Source organism: Bombina bombina, chromosome 3, assembly GCF_027579735.1.
Source record: "Bombina bombina isolate aBomBom1 chromosome 3, aBomBom1.pri, whole genome shotgun sequence".
NCBI lineage: Eukaryota > Metazoa > Chordata > Amphibia > Anura > Bombinatoridae > Bombina > Bombina bombina.
This window is the reverse complement of record NC_069501.1, coordinates 770588108-770611092: the sequence shown is the minus strand read 5'-3', so window position 1 is coordinate 770611092 and position 22985 is coordinate 770588108. Positions and strand designations below refer to the sequence as shown.

Below are 22985 nucleotides of genomic sequence, written 5' to 3'. Positions count from 1 at the left end.
GTCCTGAAAACCATTGAGATGGCTATTGAACAAGGTATTCTTGAATTTGTGATCATTACTGACTCAAATTATGTGCGTGACAGTTTTGTTGAATACCTGCCAACTTGGAAAAGAAATGGCATGCAGAAAACTAACAACAAACCAGTCAAACATGGCAAGTTGTTCTGCGAAACTGATAAGTTAGTGGTGTACAATGATTTACCCACACACTGAAAAAAAGACCAAGGGTCATTCCAGGATTCTAGGTCCTGATAAAGAAGGCAATGATCTTGCAGATTCATTAGCCAAACAAGGAGCCATAACTGGAGAACTCCTTAATATCGACTACTTAATGGGTGCAATTCAGGTAGAAGCCATTACCAGAAACCAGGCTAAACAAGCAACAAAATGAGCCTAACTTGGTACAATGGATTGGATTCTCCTAGTGAGGACCTGGTCACTAGTCAAAAAGAAGACCCCATATTAGGTGTCTTCTATATACACATAGAAGGTCCTGAAAACAACCCCATCTCAAAAGAGGACGGTATTGTCAAGGAAGATCTTAGAATCTTAATGAAATTCAAATTACAATTCAAGTTACAGGATGGTTTGTTAATTAGAACCTCCAAAACTGGCATCCAACAATGGGCGGTACCTACAAAGTTCAGAGGTCTCATGCTTCAACATGCCCATGATGCTCCCACATCTGGCCATCGTAGTGCAAAATTGACGTATGAAATATTGCATGATGATGCCTTTTGGCCGCAGATGTTGAAAGATGTTCAAACCTACTGTCAAGGTTATTTAATTTGTCCACAGTTACAACCCACAGCGCCAACGCATAGAGCGCCATTGCAGAAAAGGGGGATGGTAATGCCTATAAATTGATTTTATTGGTCCAGTAACCAGGTCATCTAGCGGTAACAGATACATGTTGACAGTAACATGCCAGTTCACTAAATGGGTAGAGTCCAACATGCGCAACATTGCTCATCAACCACGTGTTTTCCAGATTTGGTTTACCCCAGTCAATCAAATCCGATCAGGGAACCCACTTCACTAGTGAAGTGATGACCAAGATGTGAAAAATACTAGGGGTCAAAAGGAAGCTCCATATTGCATATAGAGCTGCCTCTAGTGGTGGTGTAGAGCGTTACAACCAGTCCATTGTGAAAATCCTCAAAAAGTTTGTGAGTGAAACAGGTAAAGACTGGGATGTAAAATTACCTCTAGTCCTAATGGCATTAAGAGCAACTCCAAGTAGTGCTACTAAGATGTCATCTTTTGAATTGATGACCGGTAGCAGAATGGTTCTACCTCAACATCTATTGTTCCATACATTAGACCAGAACTTGATAAATGCTGCTACTACACATAAATATGTGGAGAACTTAAGGAAGCATCTGCAATATGCTTTTGCATTTGCTCAAAAGAACATAGAGAAGTCTGCAACTACCGCTAAAACCTATTATAATCTTAAAACTTCCAAAAAGGAATATGAAATTAATGATAAAGTTTATCTTTATAACTTTGGAAGAGATCAGGTTAAAGAGAAGAAATTTCTTCCATCATGGAAGGGTCCTTTTGTCATTACTAACAAAATATCTCCAATTGCCTATAAGATTAGGATCCCTAAAAATGATACTTTTATGGATAAATGGGTCCATATTAATAATTTGTGAGCGTGCCATCCTAAATCCCAACTACAAGTCATAGAGGGAGAACGAAGTGTCATATCCCCAAATGCACTAAAGAAGTATTGTAGTTTAAAGACGCCTAGCTAACAAGCATAAATATGAGGATTGAAAAATAACGGACTCTCTTCGTAGTAAGACTGTCTATAATGCATATAAAGTAAATACCCTCACCAATTACATGGGTTTTTTAGTCAATTTCCAATATGTGTCCTACATATATTGAAAATTGAAAGCTATGTACATAGATTAATTAATCTATGTATATTTAATTTCTATACTGTAAATTGCATTAAATTCTGAAATCAGAAATTAACTTCAGACTACTGGCTATACTAAATTACACCTCGCAGACAGAATAATCTTATTTCAAAGGACCTTTGTTATAAATCTGTGTGGACCCCCTAGCTATAGTCAAACACACATTACAAATGGAAACATTTGCTTAATTAGTGAAGGCAGGTCTCTTCAAAGGGATCCTATATAAAGTTTTTCTGCCTGAAGAGTGACCCATCCATGATGCCCCCTGGGATGACAGAGACAAAATTCTGTACATGAAGTCAGATAAGCAAGCAGAATCTTGAGGATGTGGTAATTAGCACAGGCATATTAATTACCTGTGAACCAACTAAATACACATTATGCTGGCTAGCAGAAACATATGTTAAAGTACACTTACAAACACGTCTATATTATAACTTTGAAATTAATTTTAAACTACAAATCGTCTGCAATCTGCAGAAATATTAAATATACTAAGCTTTTACAAAAGAGTACCAACATATGAGATTGCCTTTGGTAAATATATTACATTGGATAAGTATCTGTGGTGAATTTGGAATGTTTTAAATGATTTCAAGATAAATACATTTTTCTTTGTTTTCTAGGAATCTAATAAGCCTTACAGGGAAGAACCTGGTGTGAAGATAAGGTTTCTAAATAAGTACAGATACTATAAGTTAACATATAAATGCATCATAGATTTTGAGCCCATGTCTTAAACACTGTTGAGATATGTATTAGTCAATAACTATAATGTTCATTTATATGATATAAGATGGTGACTGGGAAATGAAATATGTACCAGTATATCAAATGAACTAATATACAAAATAAGTCAGATATACATATATTTATTATTGGTTTATACTACTAGTCCCTCATAAAAATTTGACTTTTAAACGCATCTTTTAAAATATTATAAGTAGTATATCATGTTTAGTATGAAAATACTCAGATTAAATGGAATTATATGGTCCCATGTATGTTGAACATATAATTTATTAATGTCAGGAAATAGTAAGTATATTAAAGATACATTTGGCTATGATAGTATTTTGCTAACAAAGCCGTTTTCCTGCTCATGTTGCCCTCTGGTGGTTTATGCGAGAATTGCAACCAATGGAGATTGTAGTATCAAATAACAATATGCATTCTCAAAGAACCAATGAAATGTTCAGCTTCATAGGGCCAATGGAAAGACAGCTTTGAAGGGCCTATCAGAGACAACCATTGATTGGGTTGTAACCGAATGTTCACCAATGATTAAAATAGAGGTGGGCTTTATTACTTGATAAAAGTGTCATGCAAGAGGAAAAAGGCACACATTCTGCTGAATTTTGACTGACTGACAATCTGGCTTTTGATCAGTCTCTATAAAGCAAAATTGGGCCTAAACATTTTATTTTCAGAATTGCATATACCTCTTTATATATGACGGTGAACAGATCTATCTGAAAAAGCTGAACTCTCATCTGGTTATGTTGTAAAGTATAAGCGATTGTTAAGTATATTTCAATATTTAAATCAAAGGTATTCTATAGCTATAATTAAATTGTAGCTGTGATTTAAAAGGGTATTTTGTACTTTAAATGTATATCCCATTTGCCTGTGTAGCTTAGAAATAATTATATTGATGCTAAAAAATAATTTGTATTTTGGTATTTATAAGTCAGTCTTACTTATTGTGAAATCTCTTAGATTAATTGGCATATAAATTGTGTGTTGCATTAATAATATACAATTTCTGGCATTTCAATTGAAGTTATATAGAACCATTTGTGGGCTAAATAGTTTAATTATACTTTTCTGAAAGTCCTCTTAGTTTTATTGAGATTAAGTAAGATTTATGTAAAGTGTCTTGTTATTTTATTAACTAAGTACTGTTACGTTAGCAGTCCATATTTCGACATTGGACTAAGAATTGTTGGCTAATTATAGACTGTTCTGTTATTCTCATTTGTGGCAATTTTAATAAGCGATTCATCGTGAGTAAGGTTAATTTTTAGAGAGATATCTTATGATCTGTTCTGTATAGCAAATTGTAACAGAATAAGTGTGTATAATTGATTAAATTCAAGGTGTCTATAAAGATAACTAATCAAGGATTGAATAATAATTATTAATATTCATAATTATAGGATATACAACTTTTATTGGTTGGCAACTGCTAAGATAAGTACACCAACACATTACTGGAGGTTACTGCTGACTGAGATAATAATTAAATTATATTGTAACCCTAGGATATACAACAGAATGAATATGCATAACATACACTATATAGACAAAAGTATGAGGACACCTGCCATCACACCCATATGAGCTTGTTGGATATCACATTCCAAAACCATGGACAATAATTTGGAGTTGCCCCCTCCCTTTTCCAGCAATTAGAGTAGCTACTGTTCTTGGAAGGCTTTCTACAAGTTTTGTAGTGTGTCTGTGGGAAATGGTGCCTATTCGGCCAAAAGAGCATTTGTGAGATCAGCAGGCCTGCCCTTGGTACAGGGCAAGAAGGGCACAAGCCCTGGTTCCCATGCTTTGGGGGGACCAAACTGTCATCAGGGATGAATGTATGTAAATGTGCAATGTACATCTTGTATTTAGTTTTAAAAAAGACGTGTTTAAAGTATCAGGAGGTGTAATATAAAGTGTTATTCATTATATAGAACACAAAGAATGTTGGTACGAGGAGGGCACACAAGGGATGAGGAATAAAGCGGCTGCACTGAGGGGCCGACATATATGTTTTGGCCCCTCAAATGCTAAAGGTGACCGTGGAGGTCAGACAATGATGTTGGACAAGAAGAGACTATTAACAAGTAGGTCTGGCTTGCAATCAGCATCCCAATTCATTCCAAAGGTGTTCCGTGGTGTTGAGGTCAAGGTTCTGTGCAGTCCACTTGTGTTCCTTCATACGAGACTCATCAAACCATGTCTTCAAGGACCTCACTTTGTACACACTTTGGTATCTTTTGTTGTAAAGCAGCGATGTATTCTTAAGGAACTGGCCCATTTCTGGAGCACTATATGGCAGCAGTTTGGCAAGAATGTTATCCATCTGCAAGATTATCTCTTAAACACAGAATATCACGTGAATGAAGCAAATTTGATAATAGAAGTGAATTGGAAACTTTTTTTCAAAAAATAGTATGCACTGTCTGGATCACAAAATATTTTGGGGGTTTTATACCCATTAACAAAATAAATAAATTGCACTTTACAATTTTATCACCAAATTTATCACCAAATTAACTGCAATTTCTGCAAGTGCATTTGTGTTTAAAATTACATTTATAAATAACTTCTCTAAAAAAAATACAAAACAAATTATTTGAAAACACAAAAGGCTATAGACAAGGAGACAATAGATTAAAACCAAGCTAAGTTGTTTATAACTTTGTGTTCCAATACATTGTTATGTATACAGTTTACTTGTGTCCCCTCATAACAGTATTACTTTATTAGAAGCTTATTAAAAGGATTTTGTACAAATCAGGCCATATATCAATAAAAATAAATTGTTTAAAATTGGCGGAAATTTGGACATTACGTTTTTTAGAATATTATAAAGGCAAAAACTGTCAGCCTTATCATCCTCCTGGGGTTTGAAATAAAAAAAAGTACAAACACTCAAGTTCACGGGCAAACACACAGCTCGCGTGTTAGTAGTGCCTGGGAATGTGAAGCGGTGATTGTGGGTGTAGCAGGCTGTGGGAAGGAGCCGGTGCTGAACTTCCTCTCTGGATCCCGGAACTGTGTGTGGAGAAATAACAAAGCCTAGTGAGGGTTCGGGGCTAGTTGGGACATGCATGCTTAGGAGTAGGGTTGCAGGGGCAGGTGAGACTGGGGTGCCGGGATTCAGGGGTTGGTGTTGGGGGGCTGGGGTCACGGAGATCCGCGGACAGAGCGGTTTGTATATGCAGCCAGGGAAGGTAGAGATACGATTCGGGTGCAGCGGTTGTAATATTATTGAAGAGAGAGCGAATGTGTAGTGTGGATGCCTGCACAATAGGCGGCAGGTGTATGCACGCAGAGAGAATAGCACTGAATGGCGCTTTAAGGAGAACAGATTTTTAGTAGATAATTGATTCGTGGCACACGATGCTGAAGTACGTTAAGTCCTTATTACACGGTTATTTAGCCTGAGCTGGGATAACAACCTGCATGTATACTAGTTCCTGGGGTAAGCGTTATAGTGAGGCCCCCAGCACAGCATAGTTCAGGGTGTCAGAATGCATTGCACGGTGTGGGAGCGGGCACTAGGGGGCGTGCATTCATGTGAGCATCACTCTTCTAGCAGCAAGCGGTGCCCAAGCTGCCTGACATGCGGCTGTGACAGCGGACACTAGCTGCCAGGATGTGGCTGAAGCCCGAGGAGGTGCTGCTCAAGAACGCTCTACGGCTCTGGGTCACTCAGAAGTCCAATCAGTACTTCATTCTCCAACGGCGACGGGGGCATGGAGACAGCGCAGCCAGGTTTGCCGGTGAGTGGACTTGTATTGACAACTAAGTAACTCTCATTGTGACAGCAGGGCTTACCGACAACTGGTAACACTCACTGGTAGTGACAGCTGGGCTTACTGACAACTGGTAACACTCACTAATAGTGACAGCTAGACTTATAGACCCATGGGGTACATACTCACTGACAGATAGGGCCCCAACTCTGAGATTTAGGTGCACTTAGTGGAAGGCACTGATTGTTACGGACCCTTAACTCTAATAGGGAATCTCACTAATAGGGACACTTATCTTCGCATCCATTTACGCTGATAGCTAGGGGTACCTTTCTGTCAGCCACAGACCACTCAATCATAAAAGGGATACTAAACCCATTTTTTTTTCTTTCATGGTTCAGATAGAGCATGCAATTTTAAGCAACTTTCTAATTTACTCCTACTATCAATTTTTCTTCATTCTCTTGCTATCTTTATATAAAAAGCAGGTATTTAAAGCTTAGGAGCCAGCCCATTTTAGGTTCAGCACCCTGGATAGCGCTTGTTTATTGGTGGCTACATTTAGCAAACCAATAAGCAAGCATAACCCAGGATCTGAACCAAAAATGTGATGGCTCTTAATCTTTACAGTCTTGAATTTTAAATAAAGAAAGCAAGAGAATGAAGAAACTTTGATAGTAGGAGTAAATTAGAAAGTTGCTTAAAATTGCATGCTCTATCTGAATCATAAAAGAAAAAAAATTGGGTTTAGTATCCCTTTAATACTTGACTCTTAAAGGACCAGTCTAGCGCTTCCAATACATATATAGTAATGTGGTAAAACATTGCACTGCTTGTAATATGGTCTTTTAAAAATAGTGCTCCGTTTTTGTAATATTTAATTATTATAGGGGAATAACTAATGGTCAATGTAGTACAATTTGCAGTTCATACAGCTGCATTTTGTAATCATTATGTTTTTAATTAGTACCTAAAACACACCAAAACCATTATCATTGGTGGTTATGTTTGTGGTCAATAATATAAAATATGCTCTTATGTAATATAATATGACCTTTTGTTATGAAGACGTAGAATAAGACATGTTCATACCAGTATATTTCTTCAGTTTGCACAGTGTATTTTCATATACAAAGTATAAGTTGCAGGTTTAGATATTTTGGAGCAATTTATAGTGGCAAAATATTGATATGTTGTATGTGTATCATAAGTTGAAATGTGTTTTATGCAATAGATATGTAGTTAGAATGAATGCCAAATTAGAACTGTTTGCCATGTAATTTCAGCTGCTAAGCTCTAAATAGGACATGCTGCATAAGAGGAAAGAAAGTGGTTTCATAAACTCGGCAAGTCATATACATTTCAAGGTGAATGTAAGATATTTTCCCAAGTGTGTGAATGATTATATTCCAGGCCTTTGATCTGTTTGACTAACATTACTAATGTCAGATTCAGTATATCATTTCAAGTTCCAAATGATGTACTGCAAAGTGTACTCCTTTGTGTAATTGGACTATCCTCTGTGTTTACATGCAAAGAACAGGTCTGTGTTTTAAAATATATATATATTTTTTTATCAGTAGTGAAATTCAGTTTTCTCTACATTGGAAATCGTTTGAAATGGAAGTGAAAATAATTTGTTACAGTCCACATAACTATAGCCCTTGTGGACATTACAACATTTTGTTCCAGGGGATATTTTAGTATGTGTCCAAGCAAGCATGCTTAGTGATGCAGTCCTATGTGCATTTTGAACAGAATGTCTGGTATAAAACATGATAGAAAACATATTTAATTTAAAGCAAAAATAATCAATTCTAGGATGAGCTGCCCACCTGGCTTTAATATGTAGTGATAATGTTTCCTTAAAATTGACAGCATTTTGTTTGATAACCTTGATATGAACCCATTGAAGACATAATCCAAAAAGCATGCATACTTATATTTGTAAAGGGTCATTAAATGCTTACCACCCCTTCATATCTTTAATTTACAATTCAGTTTATTAACAGATTATCTCTCCTACCAACCTAACTCTGTGCTGTAATATAAACCCGGTTTATCAATTTCAAGTGTGATTCTTGCTATGACATTGGCACCTAAGTTTTATTTATTATCGTGAGACTATCCTGAGTGAATAGCAAAAACATTTTTGGCATTTAAATTGCATTCCTTCCATTTGTTTAAAATTTACATGCGCATTGGCTAAATTATAAATGTGACTATACCCCCTCCTGATATAATCAAATTCTACTAATTGGGGATCCTAATGACCAATCTGGATTATATTTCTTTTGCAGTCCATTAATATAGTGTCTAATTTGCAGGAAGGCAAAAAAAATCATTTTTAGATATCCCAAATTGATTAGAAATATTTTGGAAAGTATTGACAGAAAAGTCAGGCATTAAGAGTTGTGTAATTTGTGTTAAACCTTTTATTTTCCCATTGTTTAAAGACTGCATAGGAAAAGCCTGGAGTGAATTCCGTGTTCCCCATAATTGTTAAAAATTCTGTACAAAATAGGCTGATATCTATTTCAAGGCAGTATCTCTGTCATGCTAATACTATACTTTTAAACAACTTTCCAATTTACTTCTATTATTTAATTTGCTTCCTTCTCTAGTTATACTTTGCTGAAAAGTTTATCTAGGAAAGCTCAGAAGCAGCAAATAACCTAGGTTCTATCTGCTGATTGGTGGCTGCATATACAGTTGTATGCAAAAGTTTAGGCACCCCTGACAATTTCCATGATTTTCATTTATAAATAATTGGGTGTTTGAATGAGCAATTTCATTTTGATCTATCAAATAACTGAAGGACACAGTAATATTTCAGTAGTGAAATGAGGTTTATTGGATTAACAGAAAACGTGTAATATGCATCCAAACGAAATTAGATAGGTGCATACATTTGGGCACCCCAACAGAAATATTGCATCAATATTTAGTAGAGCCTCCGTTAGCAGAAATAACAGCCTCTAGACGCTTCCTATAGCCTGTAATGAGATTCTGGATGAAGGTATTTTGGACCATTCCTCCTTGCAAAACATCTCCAGTTCAGTTAGGTTTGATGGTTGCCGAGCATGGACAACCTGCTTCAAATAACCCCACAGTAGAGCTGCAACAACTAATCGATAATAATCGATTATAAAAATAGTTGTCAACGAATCTCATAATCAATTAGTTGGTTTGCAATTAGTTGTTCTGCACATGGCACCAGCTGCTTCACTCCAATGAGCTTCTGCACATGGTATTGTGTTTTATGGTTATGCCCTTAGCTTAAAGGTCGTCTATAGACATTTACTTCTCACTTTTACAGGACAGTATAAGTTTACAACTACTCCTGGCTTAATTGCAAGCCACAAATAACAGGAGTCATCATTAGTATTGTTTATATTAAATCAAGTGATTTGGGACTATGCTTTGCATGATATAGTGCTGAGCTTGTTATTTACACCTAGCCCTAGATTGAAGGGATTTGTTATTTATATTGATGTGCACTATTATCTGTTTGCACAAATATTAGCTGATTGCATGCTATTACTGATTATATGTACTGTATAGATAACTGTAAGGCTTAGGCCTGTTAATGATATATAGTCCTTAGTACTTTGCAATTTGTACCAAATTCAACCTCTATAAGTATATATCTGTTGTTTTAAGAGTGGACTTCATATTTTGTCTCTAACCTTATAGCTGGTTATTCATCATTGTATATAGATATTTAAGATATTATTACGTTAGAATGAAGTCCAGACTTACTTTAAGAGGCCCCTTGCAGAATTAACAGTGATAATCTACCTATTTCAAGTTCTACCTTTTTTGAAACAGTTTGAGTTTTGTTTTGCTTAATTGTCCAATTTTAAGCAGCAGAACAAATTTTCATAAACAGTTGTTAATGTAAAGTTGTAAAGTTTTAGTCAGACGTTTTATATTTGTAACACTCAGTATGTAGATTTTATTTTAAATATAGGAAAAAATTATTTTTATTTTTTGTATCCGATTAATCGAAAAAATAATCGTCCGATTAATCGATTATGAAAATAATCGTTAGTTGCAGCCCTACCCCACAGATTTTCAATGATATTCAGGTCTGGGGACTGGGATGGCCATTCCTGAACCTTGTACTTGTTCCTCTGCATAAATGCCAGAGTAGATTTTGAGCAGTGTTTTGGGTCGTTGTCTTGTTGAAATATCCAGCCCCGGCGTAACTTCAACTTTGTGACTGATTCCTCAACATTATTCTCAAGTATCTGCTGATATTGAGTGGAATCCATGTGACCCTCAACTTTAACAAGATTCCCAGTACCGGCACTGGCCACACAGCCCCACAGCAAACATCCACCAAATTTTACTGTGGCTAGCAAGTGCTTGTCTTGGAACGCTGTGTTCTTTTGCTGCCATGCATAACGCCTCTTGTTATGACCAAATAACTCAATCTTTGTTTCATCAGTCCACAGGACCTTCTTCCAAAATTAAGCTGGCTTGTCCAAATGTGCGTTTGCACACCTTAAGCGACTCCTTGTGCAAAGTGCACTGAATTGTTAAACGATGTTAAACAATGCACAGTGACACCATCTGCAGCAAGACAATGTTGTATGTCTTTGAAGGTGGTCTGTGGGCTGTTTTTGACTGTACTCACCATCTTTTGCCTGTGGTCTTCCATTTCGTCACTATGTTCCTCAAAGTGGACAATGACAGCTTAAATCTCTGCAATAGCTTTTTGTAGCCTTCCCCTAAACCATAATGTTGAACAAAATCTATCTCCAACTCAACCTCATCTACCAAATGTTGTCTATGGGAGATAAGCAAATCAATAAGGTTAAACGAGCATTCATCTAAAATTTTATACCATTTGGTTAGTAATTCTGGATTATTTTTAAAAGAGCAATTCTTAAAAACACGTAGACCTCTAGTGATCTGTTTCTTTTCTTTGTATTTTTTCAAACAATCTAGATCCCACCAATGCCTGTTCTCATTTTTTAGTAGGTCTTCCAATTTGGAAAAAAGACTCTCTATACTGGCATTCATGGCAGGATCTACGATGGTTTGTATACAGCCCTCATTGCTAGTGGAATTTTGTCTCCTCAATGCTCTTTCAGAGGAGGATAGCATGGTGGTGGAGCAGCTCTCCTATCTAACCAAAAACAGGTAATCAACTACAAAATATATTAAGGGATATTTGTGATACTAATATTAATACCACAAGTCCCCTATAGGAGGCGCTAGTAACTAGAGGTGAAGAAATGATTAAACCAGTGTGCCACTAATCACACCATATATATAAAATGGAAGAATAAAATTATAAGTTAAAAAATGTAAAAGAGAAAAAAATTAATAATAATATATATATATATATACAGATGTAACAAGTGGTCAATCTGGTAATAGAAAAGTTCAAATGAAGTCCAACCAGAAATAGGAAAGGCAGCTCTCGGTCTTCACCCAAACGATGGTGTAGCTTCAAAAAATGGTTAAAAACTTGAAGGCACTCTCTTGTGCCTATAGGGGCAGGCTGGTATTTAACAGCAAACCAGCTGGCTGTACCAGGGAATCCCCGTCGAGATGTCCTATAGTTGTCGTGGATATCACAACAGCAACCCTTATCTGGGTCACTTTCAGCAGAATGGAATATAAGTCAAGAGGGGAGGAAGGCTAAACAGCCCTATGGTTACTGGCAAGGGAAATGCCACACAAACACCAGATTTGTAAAAAATTCCAAGTATTTTATTGTTCCAAAAATAAAAATACCATCAGTGCAACGAATTACAGCTGGGTGTGTTAAAAGGCAAGTCTCCTTGTATATGCAGAGATAATAGAGATAAAAAATAGAGAGAAAATCTCTGCATATACAAGGAGACTTGCCTTTTAACACACCCAGCTGTAATTCGTTGCACTGATGGTATTTTTATTTTTGGAACAATAAAATACTTGGATATTTTTTTTACAAATCTGGTGTTTGTGTGGCATTTCTCTTGCCAGTAACCATAGGGCTGTTTAGCCTTCCTCCCCTCTTGACTTATATTCCATTCTGCTGAAAGTGACCCAGATAAGGGTTGCTGTTGTGATATCCACGACAACTATAGGACATCTCGACGGGGATTCCCTGGTACAGCCAGCTGGTTTGCTGTTAAATACCAGCCTGCCCCTATAGGCACAAGAGAGTGCCTTCACGTTTTAAACCATTTTTTGAAGCTACACCATTGTTTGGGTGAAGACCGAGAGCTGCCTTTCCTATTTCTGGTTGGACTTCATTTGAACTTTTCTATTACCAGATTGACCACTTGTTACGTCTGTATATATATATTATTATTAATTTTTTTCTCTTTTACATTTTTTAACTTATAATTTTATTCTTGCATTTTATATATATGGTGTGATTAGTGGCACACTGGTTTTATCATTTCTTCACCTCTAGTTACTAGCGCCTCCTATAGGGGACTTGTGGTATTAATATTAGTATCACAAATATCCCTTAATATATTTTATAATGTTGAACAATCTTTGTTTTCAGGTCATTTGAGAGTTGTTTTGAAGCCCCCATGTTGCCATTTTTCAGAGGAGAGTCAAGGGAGCAACAACTTGCAATTGGCCACCTTAAATACCTTTTCTCATGATTGGATGCACCTGTCTATGAAGTTCAAGGTTTAATGGGCTCACCAAACCAATTGTGTGTTCCAATGAATCAGTGCTAGGTAGTTACAGGTTTTCAAATCAACAAAATGACAAGGGTGCCCAAATTTATGCACCTGTCTGATTTTCGTTTTGATGCATATTGCACATTTTCTGTTAATCCAATAAACCTCATTTCACTACTGAAATATTACTGTGTCCTTCAGTTATTTGATAGATCAAAATGAAATTGCTGATCCAAACACCCAATTATTTATAAATGAAAATCATGGAAATTGTCAGGGGTGTGTAAACTTTTGCATACAACTGTATATACTGATTGTCATTGGCTCACCCATGTGTTCAGTTAGAAACCAGTATTGCATTGCTGCTCCTTCAACAAATGATACCAAGTGAATGAAGCAAATTTGATAATAGAAGTAAACTGGAAAGTTGTTTAAAATTGTGTGTTCTACTTAAAGGGCCATAATACCCAAATGTTTAAACACTTGAAAGTGATGCAGCATAGCTGTAAAAAGCTGAATAGAAAATATCACTTGAACATCTCTATGTAAAAAAGAAAGATATTTTACCTCAAAAGTTCCTCAGTAGCCACCTCCCATTGTAAAGGATTTCTAAGCAGCATTTTAGTCTGTTTGTCCTGGGACATCTGAAGGGACTAGCATCGTGCACTCTCATATTATTTCACCAATCAGGTAAAGGAAGCTTACTATGAAATCTCATGAGAGTTAAGTGAAATCTCATGAGATCACAGTAAGAGTTCATGACCTCAGCACTGCTGATGCTGATTGGCTGCTGTTCATTTCTTCATTTTTTTAATTTTTTTTACCTGCAGCTGGGAGCAGCTGAGTATAACTTTTTACACAGAACTTACTCTGCTGAGCTGAGGAAATTGTGAGGTAAAATATCTTCCTTTTTTACATAGAGATGCTCAGGTGATATTTTCCTGTCAGCTTTTTACAGTTATACTGCATCAGTTTCAAGTGATTTAGCATATGAGTATTATGTCCCTTTAAATCATGAAAGAAAGTTTTTGGGTTTCATGTCCCTTTAACATTTGTACCTGCCATACTGCTTTAACCCCTTATTTACTACATTGCCAGGTCATTCCTGTACTGCACTCTGCAGAGCTGATCACTCTGACACATTAAACAGGTTTCACCCCCTACTTCAGTGGTAGCTGCCATAAATTAGACTATTAATGGTGCAAGAGACATTAATTACAATATAATGGAGATATTTTAATAGCAGAGCATCAGAGTGCAATTGCATTACCGTATGTCATTATCTGTGTGGCTTTCTAAAAAGTCATAAATTTAGTTTAAATGTTTCGATATTAATGTTATGCTTGGAGTTTTGGAATAAACTACAAGCTTATATTTATATCACATAATCGCTAAGCAAACCTCTGTTTATGTAACCTAAGAATTGGTAAATGGCAGCAGAAAAACTGTATGGAATCTTTCAGTAGGCAAATTTTAAATCTCTCCATAAAATTACCATGCTGAGCAACATCTGACTATTTAGAAAATTGTGCAAACTCATTTTTCACCCACTGAATTCTTCAAGGAGACAACATGTTAGGATTTTTTTTCCTTTTTCTTGTAGGAGATGCATTATATGACAAGGGAGCCACGGCTCATAAAATTGTTCTTCTAGAATCCTTAAAAAAAATTGGAGCCATCTCATTATATAAAATAATTTTCTGGACCCTATAAAAACATATGCATGTCCTTACTGCATATATTATGTTAGTGATTGGCCACAGGTATACCTATCTATCCACATATCCCTATTTGTATCCTGATTCCATATATTTTCACTGTACTAGTAATTGACCAAATTCATTATTTACACACATTTAAACTTAAAACATGTCTTTATGACTGTAGCACACACATAGCTATGTGTGTATATTTAAATATCTGTGTATTTCATACACTGTATAATTATTTTAATGTAGATACCCATACATTTTTGTTCAGCCCTTGTTTAATTTATTTTTGCTCCTATGGCAATGTGGATTGTTACTTTTTCTACCAAATCATAAAAAATGAATGATATTATAGAATCAGAATTTGCAATGCTGACTATTTGCAAGTGTGATTTGGTATAGTTCTAGACAATTCTGTTATCTGTGATAAATATTATTTATTATACTATTCATATGAAAGATGTTGTTTTGATAAGGGTTCTTGTTTCCCCATTGATATGAAAGAACAGTATTATGCTTTCTTTGTCATTAAAGGGATAGTAAACACCAAAAATGTTATTGTTTAAAAAGAAAGATAATCCCTTAATTTACCATTCCCCAGTTTTGCATAATTAACACTGTTAAAGAAATATACTTTTTACCTCTGTAATTACCTTGTATCTAAGTTTCTGTTGACTGCCTCCTTATCTTAGATATTTCCTTCTTAATATGGGAAGAGTCCACCGCTGCATTCCTTACTAGTGGGAAATACTGAACCTGGCCACCAAGAGGAGGCAAAGACACCCCAGCCAAAGGCTTAAATACCTCCCCCACTTCCTCATAACCCCAGTCATTCTTTGCCTTTCGTCACAGGAGGTTGACAGAGAAGTGTCAGAATATTTCGGAGTAGTCTCTTATGGAGGGTAGTACTCTTTGAGATGGGACTAGAGTTTTAAGTAGTCCTCTCAGTAAGAGCATGGATGAAAGTTAGAGTCCGGAGATTCAGGGAGAGTCTTAATGCGAAACCATCCCGACTCATATTAACAGCTCCATAAGCAATCAGCGTTGACGAGCGTCGCTGCCTGCTTTCCTCTCTCAAGTCCATGTCAGAAGCGATGCTACTATCTGTCACACTTAAAGGGCCATGTTACTGTTCCACGGCATAGATTCTGGTAAGATTGTTTCATTTTTTTATACATGTATGATAACGCAAAAAGACAGGGTAACAGTGTGACTCCTTTTATCTGTATAGAATCAAGGGTTAATATCTCCTGAGGGGGATTATTGAACAGTGGGGAATAATCTTTTATGTTTATTTGATTTTATGCTGCTTTTATCTGTGAGATGTTATGGGCTCATAGGCTGTTATGGAATATACAGGTTTTACTTTCACTTTGAGAACTGTGCAGCTTACAAGTTTGGCGTCTTTTTTTTCTCATAGAAGAGACAGTCCTGCATTGCGCAGTTTTCATTCCCTCTTTCCTGACCAGGTGTTTATCAGAGAGGATTAGTAAATCTCCGTACTGTCTGGGTCATAGGAGGTGGGGAATGCCCCAGCCATTGGGGTATAAGGGTGCCGTTTTTGTGAATAAAATAAGATAGTTTTATTTTCTATAGTTCTCCGCTTATTGCACTAGCGACGGAGGATTCTGTTACTTTAGAGGGTACTCCCTCTATTCCTAAAGAGTAATTCCTGTTTATAGTGTGAGGAGGCCTTAGATCCGCCCTCTCAATTGTGTTCCATATGCCTTTATAATGTGATAATATCAATCATGTTTGATACCACTGAGCCGTCCACCTCTGAGGAGTTGTCATCCAGTGAGGTGCGTACCCTACATTCTTCTCTCTCTACACATGCAGTTTCGCGCAACATTGCTGATCCTCCGTCTGGAGGGGGCCTTTTTTTCACCAGACGTTACTGCGCAGTTCAGACGGTGGTGTCTGTGGCCTTTAATGCTTTACCTCGCCCTGCTAAGCGCAAGCAAAATGTTAATTTTGCGCTCCTTCCCAGAGTTAAAATAGAAAGTGGAGTGACCAGCGCCAAAAGGATAGCAGCTGGAAATCAACCAAGGCCGCAATATACCATCCTGCACTAGGACTCCTTTCCTTTTTTTGGGACTCGATATACATTTTGATATTGTTACCCTCTATCCACAAGTACCTTTGATACATAGTGCATTTTATTAGTGTATTACAAAACCATTTATACACAGTGTGTTGTATTACTGTAGGAGTATTGTAATATTTTAGTAGGTCGACCTAATAGTGTGTTTTATTGATGTTCTAGTGTTTTATGTATGTTATTTTTAAATTATTGTATGACTTATATGTAACCAGCACCTTCAATCAATTCTGGGAATTATTAATTCTACTTACTATTTATTATTATTTAAATTTAAAATTATTATATTTAAATTTATTATAGTTAGAACATATACTGTTACTATATTGTTTCTTAACTAATCAAATAACACTTGCAGTTTATCTTCTACACTTGTTAACTTTGATCAGTGAGAGCAATCCGATACATTAATATTTTATGTATGTATATATATATATATATACACTGTATGTGTGTTACGCTTTGGCTTATTTTAGCGCTCCCTAGTCTCTCTTATTTTCTGCTCCTTCCCAGAGTACCACAGAAGAAAGGATGGAGTCCCAGGTTAGGATAAAATAAATTCTTTTATTCGATTCTTTAAAAGTTCAAGTGAGTCGCAGCTCACACGGACACAAAATCAAATTCAGCCAGAAGGAAAGTGGAGAGATGAGCGTAGCACCAGTGGCTTACATGTTTCGGCTGAATGCCGTAATCATAGCCTAAGGTGCTATACCTGTGTAGTCTTTAAAAAGGGTGTAAAGTGATACGATTGGCTAAAACACTTGCAAAGATTAAAAATGAACGCCCATTTCAACACACTTAGCAAAGACATAGAAGTTAACCCTATACATGTCATAATATATTAGAGCAAGGGGTATATTATATGGAATAAGTCATACAGGATATAGAGGTATAATGAAAAAAGTGTGATAAAAAAAAAAAAGAGGGAAAAAGATGGTGAAAGAAATATAAAGCAAGAAAGAAAGATAGAAAAAATGATAGAAAAAAGGAAAAGAGAAAAGGAAAAGAAGAAGAAAAAGGAAGAAAGAGAGGCAGAAAAAACAGTTATCATACGTGTCCAATTGCAGATACATGTGCACACTATTCTCTCTTCTTCTCTTTATTATCTAATCTGACGATGTTTATTAACACATGTCTTGTATATGCTTATATATGTTTATGTTCTATATAATGTAGCTACAGCTGCATATCTATTATATAGAGAATCCATTGTGGTTCCTTTTTTCATGTGTCTTAGTCTCTAATCCCTTATACCCCATATATTGACATATATAACATCAAATTTTGTGTTTACTATAGTTCTATTTTTACTATATATACATTAGCTTAATCTGTATATGGGTGTATATGTGAACATCCTCATGTACTCTTATATATATGCTATATGTATATACATCTGTCCTCGCTATGTCTCCTTTTTTATCTTCTTTTCCAATGGGTCTCTTTATTCTCTTTCTTTTTCTTCTCCTTCTCTCTCTCCACTTTATTATTCTTTCCTTTCCTTTGTTTAGCGACAGTGCGTGTTTAAACGTATAATATGGACATATCAGCTTATTGTCTACCTGTACATCTAGATATTATTCTATTTTGTATCTTGTACTTCTGTCTTATATATCGTGGCTATATACATCCTCCTATGTTAGCACTCTAAGCATTCCTAGTCCACCACAAGTCTATATATTATCTATATTGCTGCGAGTCAGTCCCTTTAATTCATGCGCTGTTTTTTCTGCCTCTCATTCCTTCAGTTTTTTCTGCCTCTCTTTCTTCCTTTTTCTTCTTCTTTTCCTTTTCTCTTTTCCTTTTTTCTATCATTTTTTCTATCTTTCTTTCTTGCTTTATATTTCTTTCACCATCTTTTTCCCTTTTTTTTTTATCACACTTTTTTCATTATACCTCTATATCCTGTATGACTTATTCCATATAATATACCCCTTGCTCTAATATATTATGACATGTATAGGGTTAACTTCTATGTCTTTGCTAAGTGTGTTGAAATGGGCGTTCATTTTTAATCTTTGCAAGTGTTTTAGCCAATCGTATCACTTTACACCCTTTTTAAAGACTACACAGGTATAGCACCTTAGGCTATGATTACGGCATTCAGCCGAAACATGTAAGCCACTGGTGCTACGCTCATCTCTCCACTTTCCTTCTGGCTGAATTTGATTTTGTGTCCGTGTGAGCTGCGACTCACTTGAACTTTTAAAGAATCGAATAAAAGAATTTATTTTATCCTAACCTGGGACTCCATCCTTTCTTCTGTGATACTATGACCAGCTATTGAGTCCAGGTTAACACTCCTCACCAACCGCTGGGCCGGGTGAATATACAGACCGCTAACATACACACCCCCTCCTTACGTCACGTGCTGACGTTCACTGAGCTGCAGACCGGGTTTTGCATAGAGGCGGAAGCAAGAGAAGTCGGCAGACACGCTGCCATCGGATATCGTTCCGTGCATATACAGGATTTCTCCCTTCAGTGCTCAAGGTACACCTCTAATATTGGCTCACATATGTACTGTTCTTTGGGGGGGTGTCTATCGACCTAAGTCCCGGTGCCTGGCCTGGCAATTTCTGTTTACACATGGTCATAAGTGCAACCACTCCTCCTTTGCCCCTTCCCAGAGTACATCAGATAATTTTTTGGGATTTAACTGATACGGTTATCCGAGGATGAAGTTCTTTCTGAGACTTCAGAGTATGAACATTTTCGGTCAGAGTCTGCTGCCTCTAAACCTCCGGTTGCGGAGGAACCAGACTTTAGGAAGTCGCGCTTTCTTCTAAAGGATGTTTTTGGCAAATTCAGAGGTTCTAGAGGCCAAATTGCCTGATGAACCTTTGATTCCTAAATTGGATAGAGTTTGAGGACAGGTTGGTACCCCATCCTTCCCTGCTCCTGTTAGATGGCGGACATTATTAAGAATTAATGGGACAGAATTGGTTTCCTTTTTCCCCTCTTCTCCCTTTAACAAATTGTTCCCGTTCCTGGACTTTCTATGGAGTTGGGAGGTTCTGTTCCTAAAGGGGATGGTGCTATCTTTGCCCTTGCTAAACGTACTACTATCCCGCTTCCGGATAGCTTTTCGTTTTAGGAGCCCATGGATAAAATATGGAAACTCTGTTAAGAAAGATGTTTCAACATACAGGATATTTGTTTTTCAACCGGCAATGGCTGTTGCCACGGTTGCTGGAGCAGTTACCTATTGGTGCGACTCCTTACGGAATTTGATCGAGGGGGAGGGTCCCCTTGACGTTCTTCAGGAAACAATTAAGGCTTTGAGGTTTCTAATTCTTTTATCTGTGATGCTACTATGCAGATTATTAGTCGGAATGCTACGGCTTCAGGTTTTTCTGTTCAGGCCCATCGGGCTCTGGCTGAAGTCATGACTCTGCGGATACGACTTTTAAGTCTATTCTTCTTTCTGGACTCAATTATCTCCATGGTCACAGGGGGCAAGGGTGCCCTCCTACCACAAGAGAATATGAACTAGTCTAAGGGACTATTTTAGTTCTTTTCGTTCTGATAAAGCCCATGTCAGCAGTCCTCCACTAGGCCAGAGCAAAACAAGAACTCTTGGAGGCCGGCTCAGTCCTGGAATAAATCCAAGCAGAGCAAGAAACCCGCTGAGTCTAAGTCGGCATGAATGGGCGGTCCCCGGTCCTCTTCTGAATCGTGTAGGGGGCAAACTGTTGCTCTTTTCAGTCACTTGGTTCAGCGACGTGAAGGATCAATGGGTCCTGGAGGCCATAGCTCAGGGTTACAAGATAGGTTTCAAGACTCAGCCACCCAGGGGCAGATTCCTCCTCTCAAACCTGTCTTCCTGACCAGAGAAGAGGAAAGCCTTTCTGGGGTGCGTACGGGATCTGTCCTCTTAGAAGTTATTGTCCCGAGAGATTTGGGATTCTATTCAAACCTTTTCGTGGTCCCAAAGAAGGAGAGAACTTTCTGTCCGATTCTGGACCTAAGGTGCTTAAACAGTTTTTTATATGTCCCCTCATTCAAGATGGAGACAATAGGTCCATTCTTCCCCTCGTTTGAGAAGGTAAATTCAGGACCACAATAGATCTGAAGGATGCTCCCTTCACGTACCAATCCTCAAGGACCACTTCCAGTTCCTAAGGTTTGCCTTCCTATACCAGCACTTCTAGTTTATTGCACTTCCATTGGGTCTAGCTATGGCTCCAAGAAATTTTTCCAGGACTGAACAATTCGGAATCTCTCCTCTGTCTTCTTCGATCCCATGAATGGAAGATAAATAGAGAGAGTTCTCTTGTATCAAGTACCAGGACAGAAATCATGGGTACTATATTAGAACCAGAGACGTTGTAAGCTAGCTTCACCATGTCTTGCTTTCCAGACCTCCTTAAGGCCATCTGTGGCTCGGTGTATGGAGGTGATTGGTCATGGTGTCCAGCATGGACATCGTTCCATTGCCAGGTTTCACCTCAGACTGTTGCAACTGCGCACGCTGAAGCAGTGAAACGGCGATAATCGGATCTGTCTCAACAGATTTCTAAGGACATCCGATTGAGAGAACCGCACTCTTGGGGTTTTTGTACAGATCACTTGTCCTGAGGGACGTCCGTCTTGAGACCATCCTGGGTGATTGTAACTACGGTTTTGAGTCTGTCAGGATGAGGAGCTTTTTGGGGTGCCAGGGAGGCACAGGGCCTTTTGGACTCCCTCCCGATCTCATTTTGGATCTTCAGGCAATATATAATGCTCTGAAGGCTTGGCCTCTGCTTGGTTTGTCCCAGTTGATCAGATTCCAATCAGACAATATAACCTTGGTGGCTTACATCTACCTTCAGGGGGGAACAAGAAGCTCCCTAGCTATGAGGTACATTTTTTTCACTGTCAGTGATCCGGTGTGGACAACTGAGAAGCGGTTTTCCTCAGCAGATAATCCTTTCATCCGGGGGAATGGTCTCTCCATCCCGGGTGTTTGTGGAGTTTTACAAGAGGAGGATCTTAAGAAGTTTCAATACCAAGCTACCCAGATATGGGACGAGATACACGACTCCTCATACGGAGCTAACAGATGAATTAGCGGTGCCTTGGAGGTTCAAACTAATTTATCTTTACAGCCGTTGCCACTACTTTCTAGTGTAGTGGCTCGAATGAAGCAGGCGTCGGTGATTCTGATTGCTCCTCCTTGGCCGCAAAGGATATGGTTCGTGGATCTAGTGGGGATGTCATCATCTCCTCCATGGAAGTTACCTTGTTGCAGGGATCTGCTGACCAAGGTCTCTTTGTTCATTAATATCTTGATTCTCTGAGGCTGACTGCATAGAGATTGACCACTTAGTCCTAGCCAAGAGAGGGTTTTCTGAGAGAATTATTTTTATTCTCATTTGAGCTCGTAAGCTGGTTGCTCATTGCATCTATCATAAGTTGTGGTGGACCTACTTATTCTGTTGTCCAGGATGAACTGGAGAAAGGCTTTTCTGCAAGCCCCCTGAGGGGACAGTTTCGGCCCTGTCTGTGTTACTGCCCAAGTGGTTCGCTGAGCCTCCAGATTTGCAGTCTTTTGTTAAGGCTCTGCTAGGTTCAGACCTCTGTTTAGATCTAATGCTCCTCTTGGAGTTTAAATCTTGTTCTTAAAGTTTTGCAACAGGCTCGGTTGGAGCCTATGCATGAAGTAGACAATAAATTGTTGTCTTGGAAGATTCCTTTTCTACTGGCTATTTCTTCTGCGCACAGAGTATCTGATTGCTGCCTTGCAATGCGTTCCTCCTTATCTGGCTTTCCATGCTGATAAGACGGCTCTTCAAACCAAGTTAGGTTTTCTTCCTAAGGTTGTGTCATTTCGAAACCTCAATCAAGAGATCGTGGTTCCTTTCTTATGTCCTAATCCTTCTTCATCGAAGGAATGTTTATAACGTAATTCTGGATGTGGTTTGTGCCTTGAAGTTCTATCTTCAGGCAACGATGGATTTTAGACAAACTTCTTTCGCTGTTCTTCTTTCCAGGAAGCGTAGGGGTCAGAGGGCCTCTTCGACTTCCTTATCTTTTTGGGCGCGGAGTGTCATCTGTTTAGTATAGAGTCAGCGGGACATAAGCCTCCTCTGAAGATTACGGCTCATTCTACGAGAACAGCGGTTTCCTCTTGGGCC

At 37.8% G+C, this 22985-nt stretch overlaps 1 protein-coding gene across 4 annotated transcripts in view; it reads left to right on the top strand.

Moving 5' to 3' along the window:
- Positions 1 to 5706: 5706 nt before the first annotated feature.
- TBC1D8 (TBC1 domain family member 8) overlaps positions 5707 to 22985 on the top strand; it is a 554164-nt gene continuing 536885 nt past the window's right edge. For 2 of the 4 annotated variants that reach the window (XM_053707646.1, XM_053707643.1), the window contains exon 1: positions 5719 to 6442. In XM_053707646.1, the coding sequence (XP_053563621.1) occupies positions 6316 to 6442 (127 nt within the window). In that variant the 5' untranslated portion in view covers positions 5719 to 6315. Of the gene's footprint in view, positions 6443 to 22985 lie in introns of all 4 variants that reach the window. The other 2 variants (XM_053707644.1, XM_053707645.1) reach the window with 2 other exon arrangements.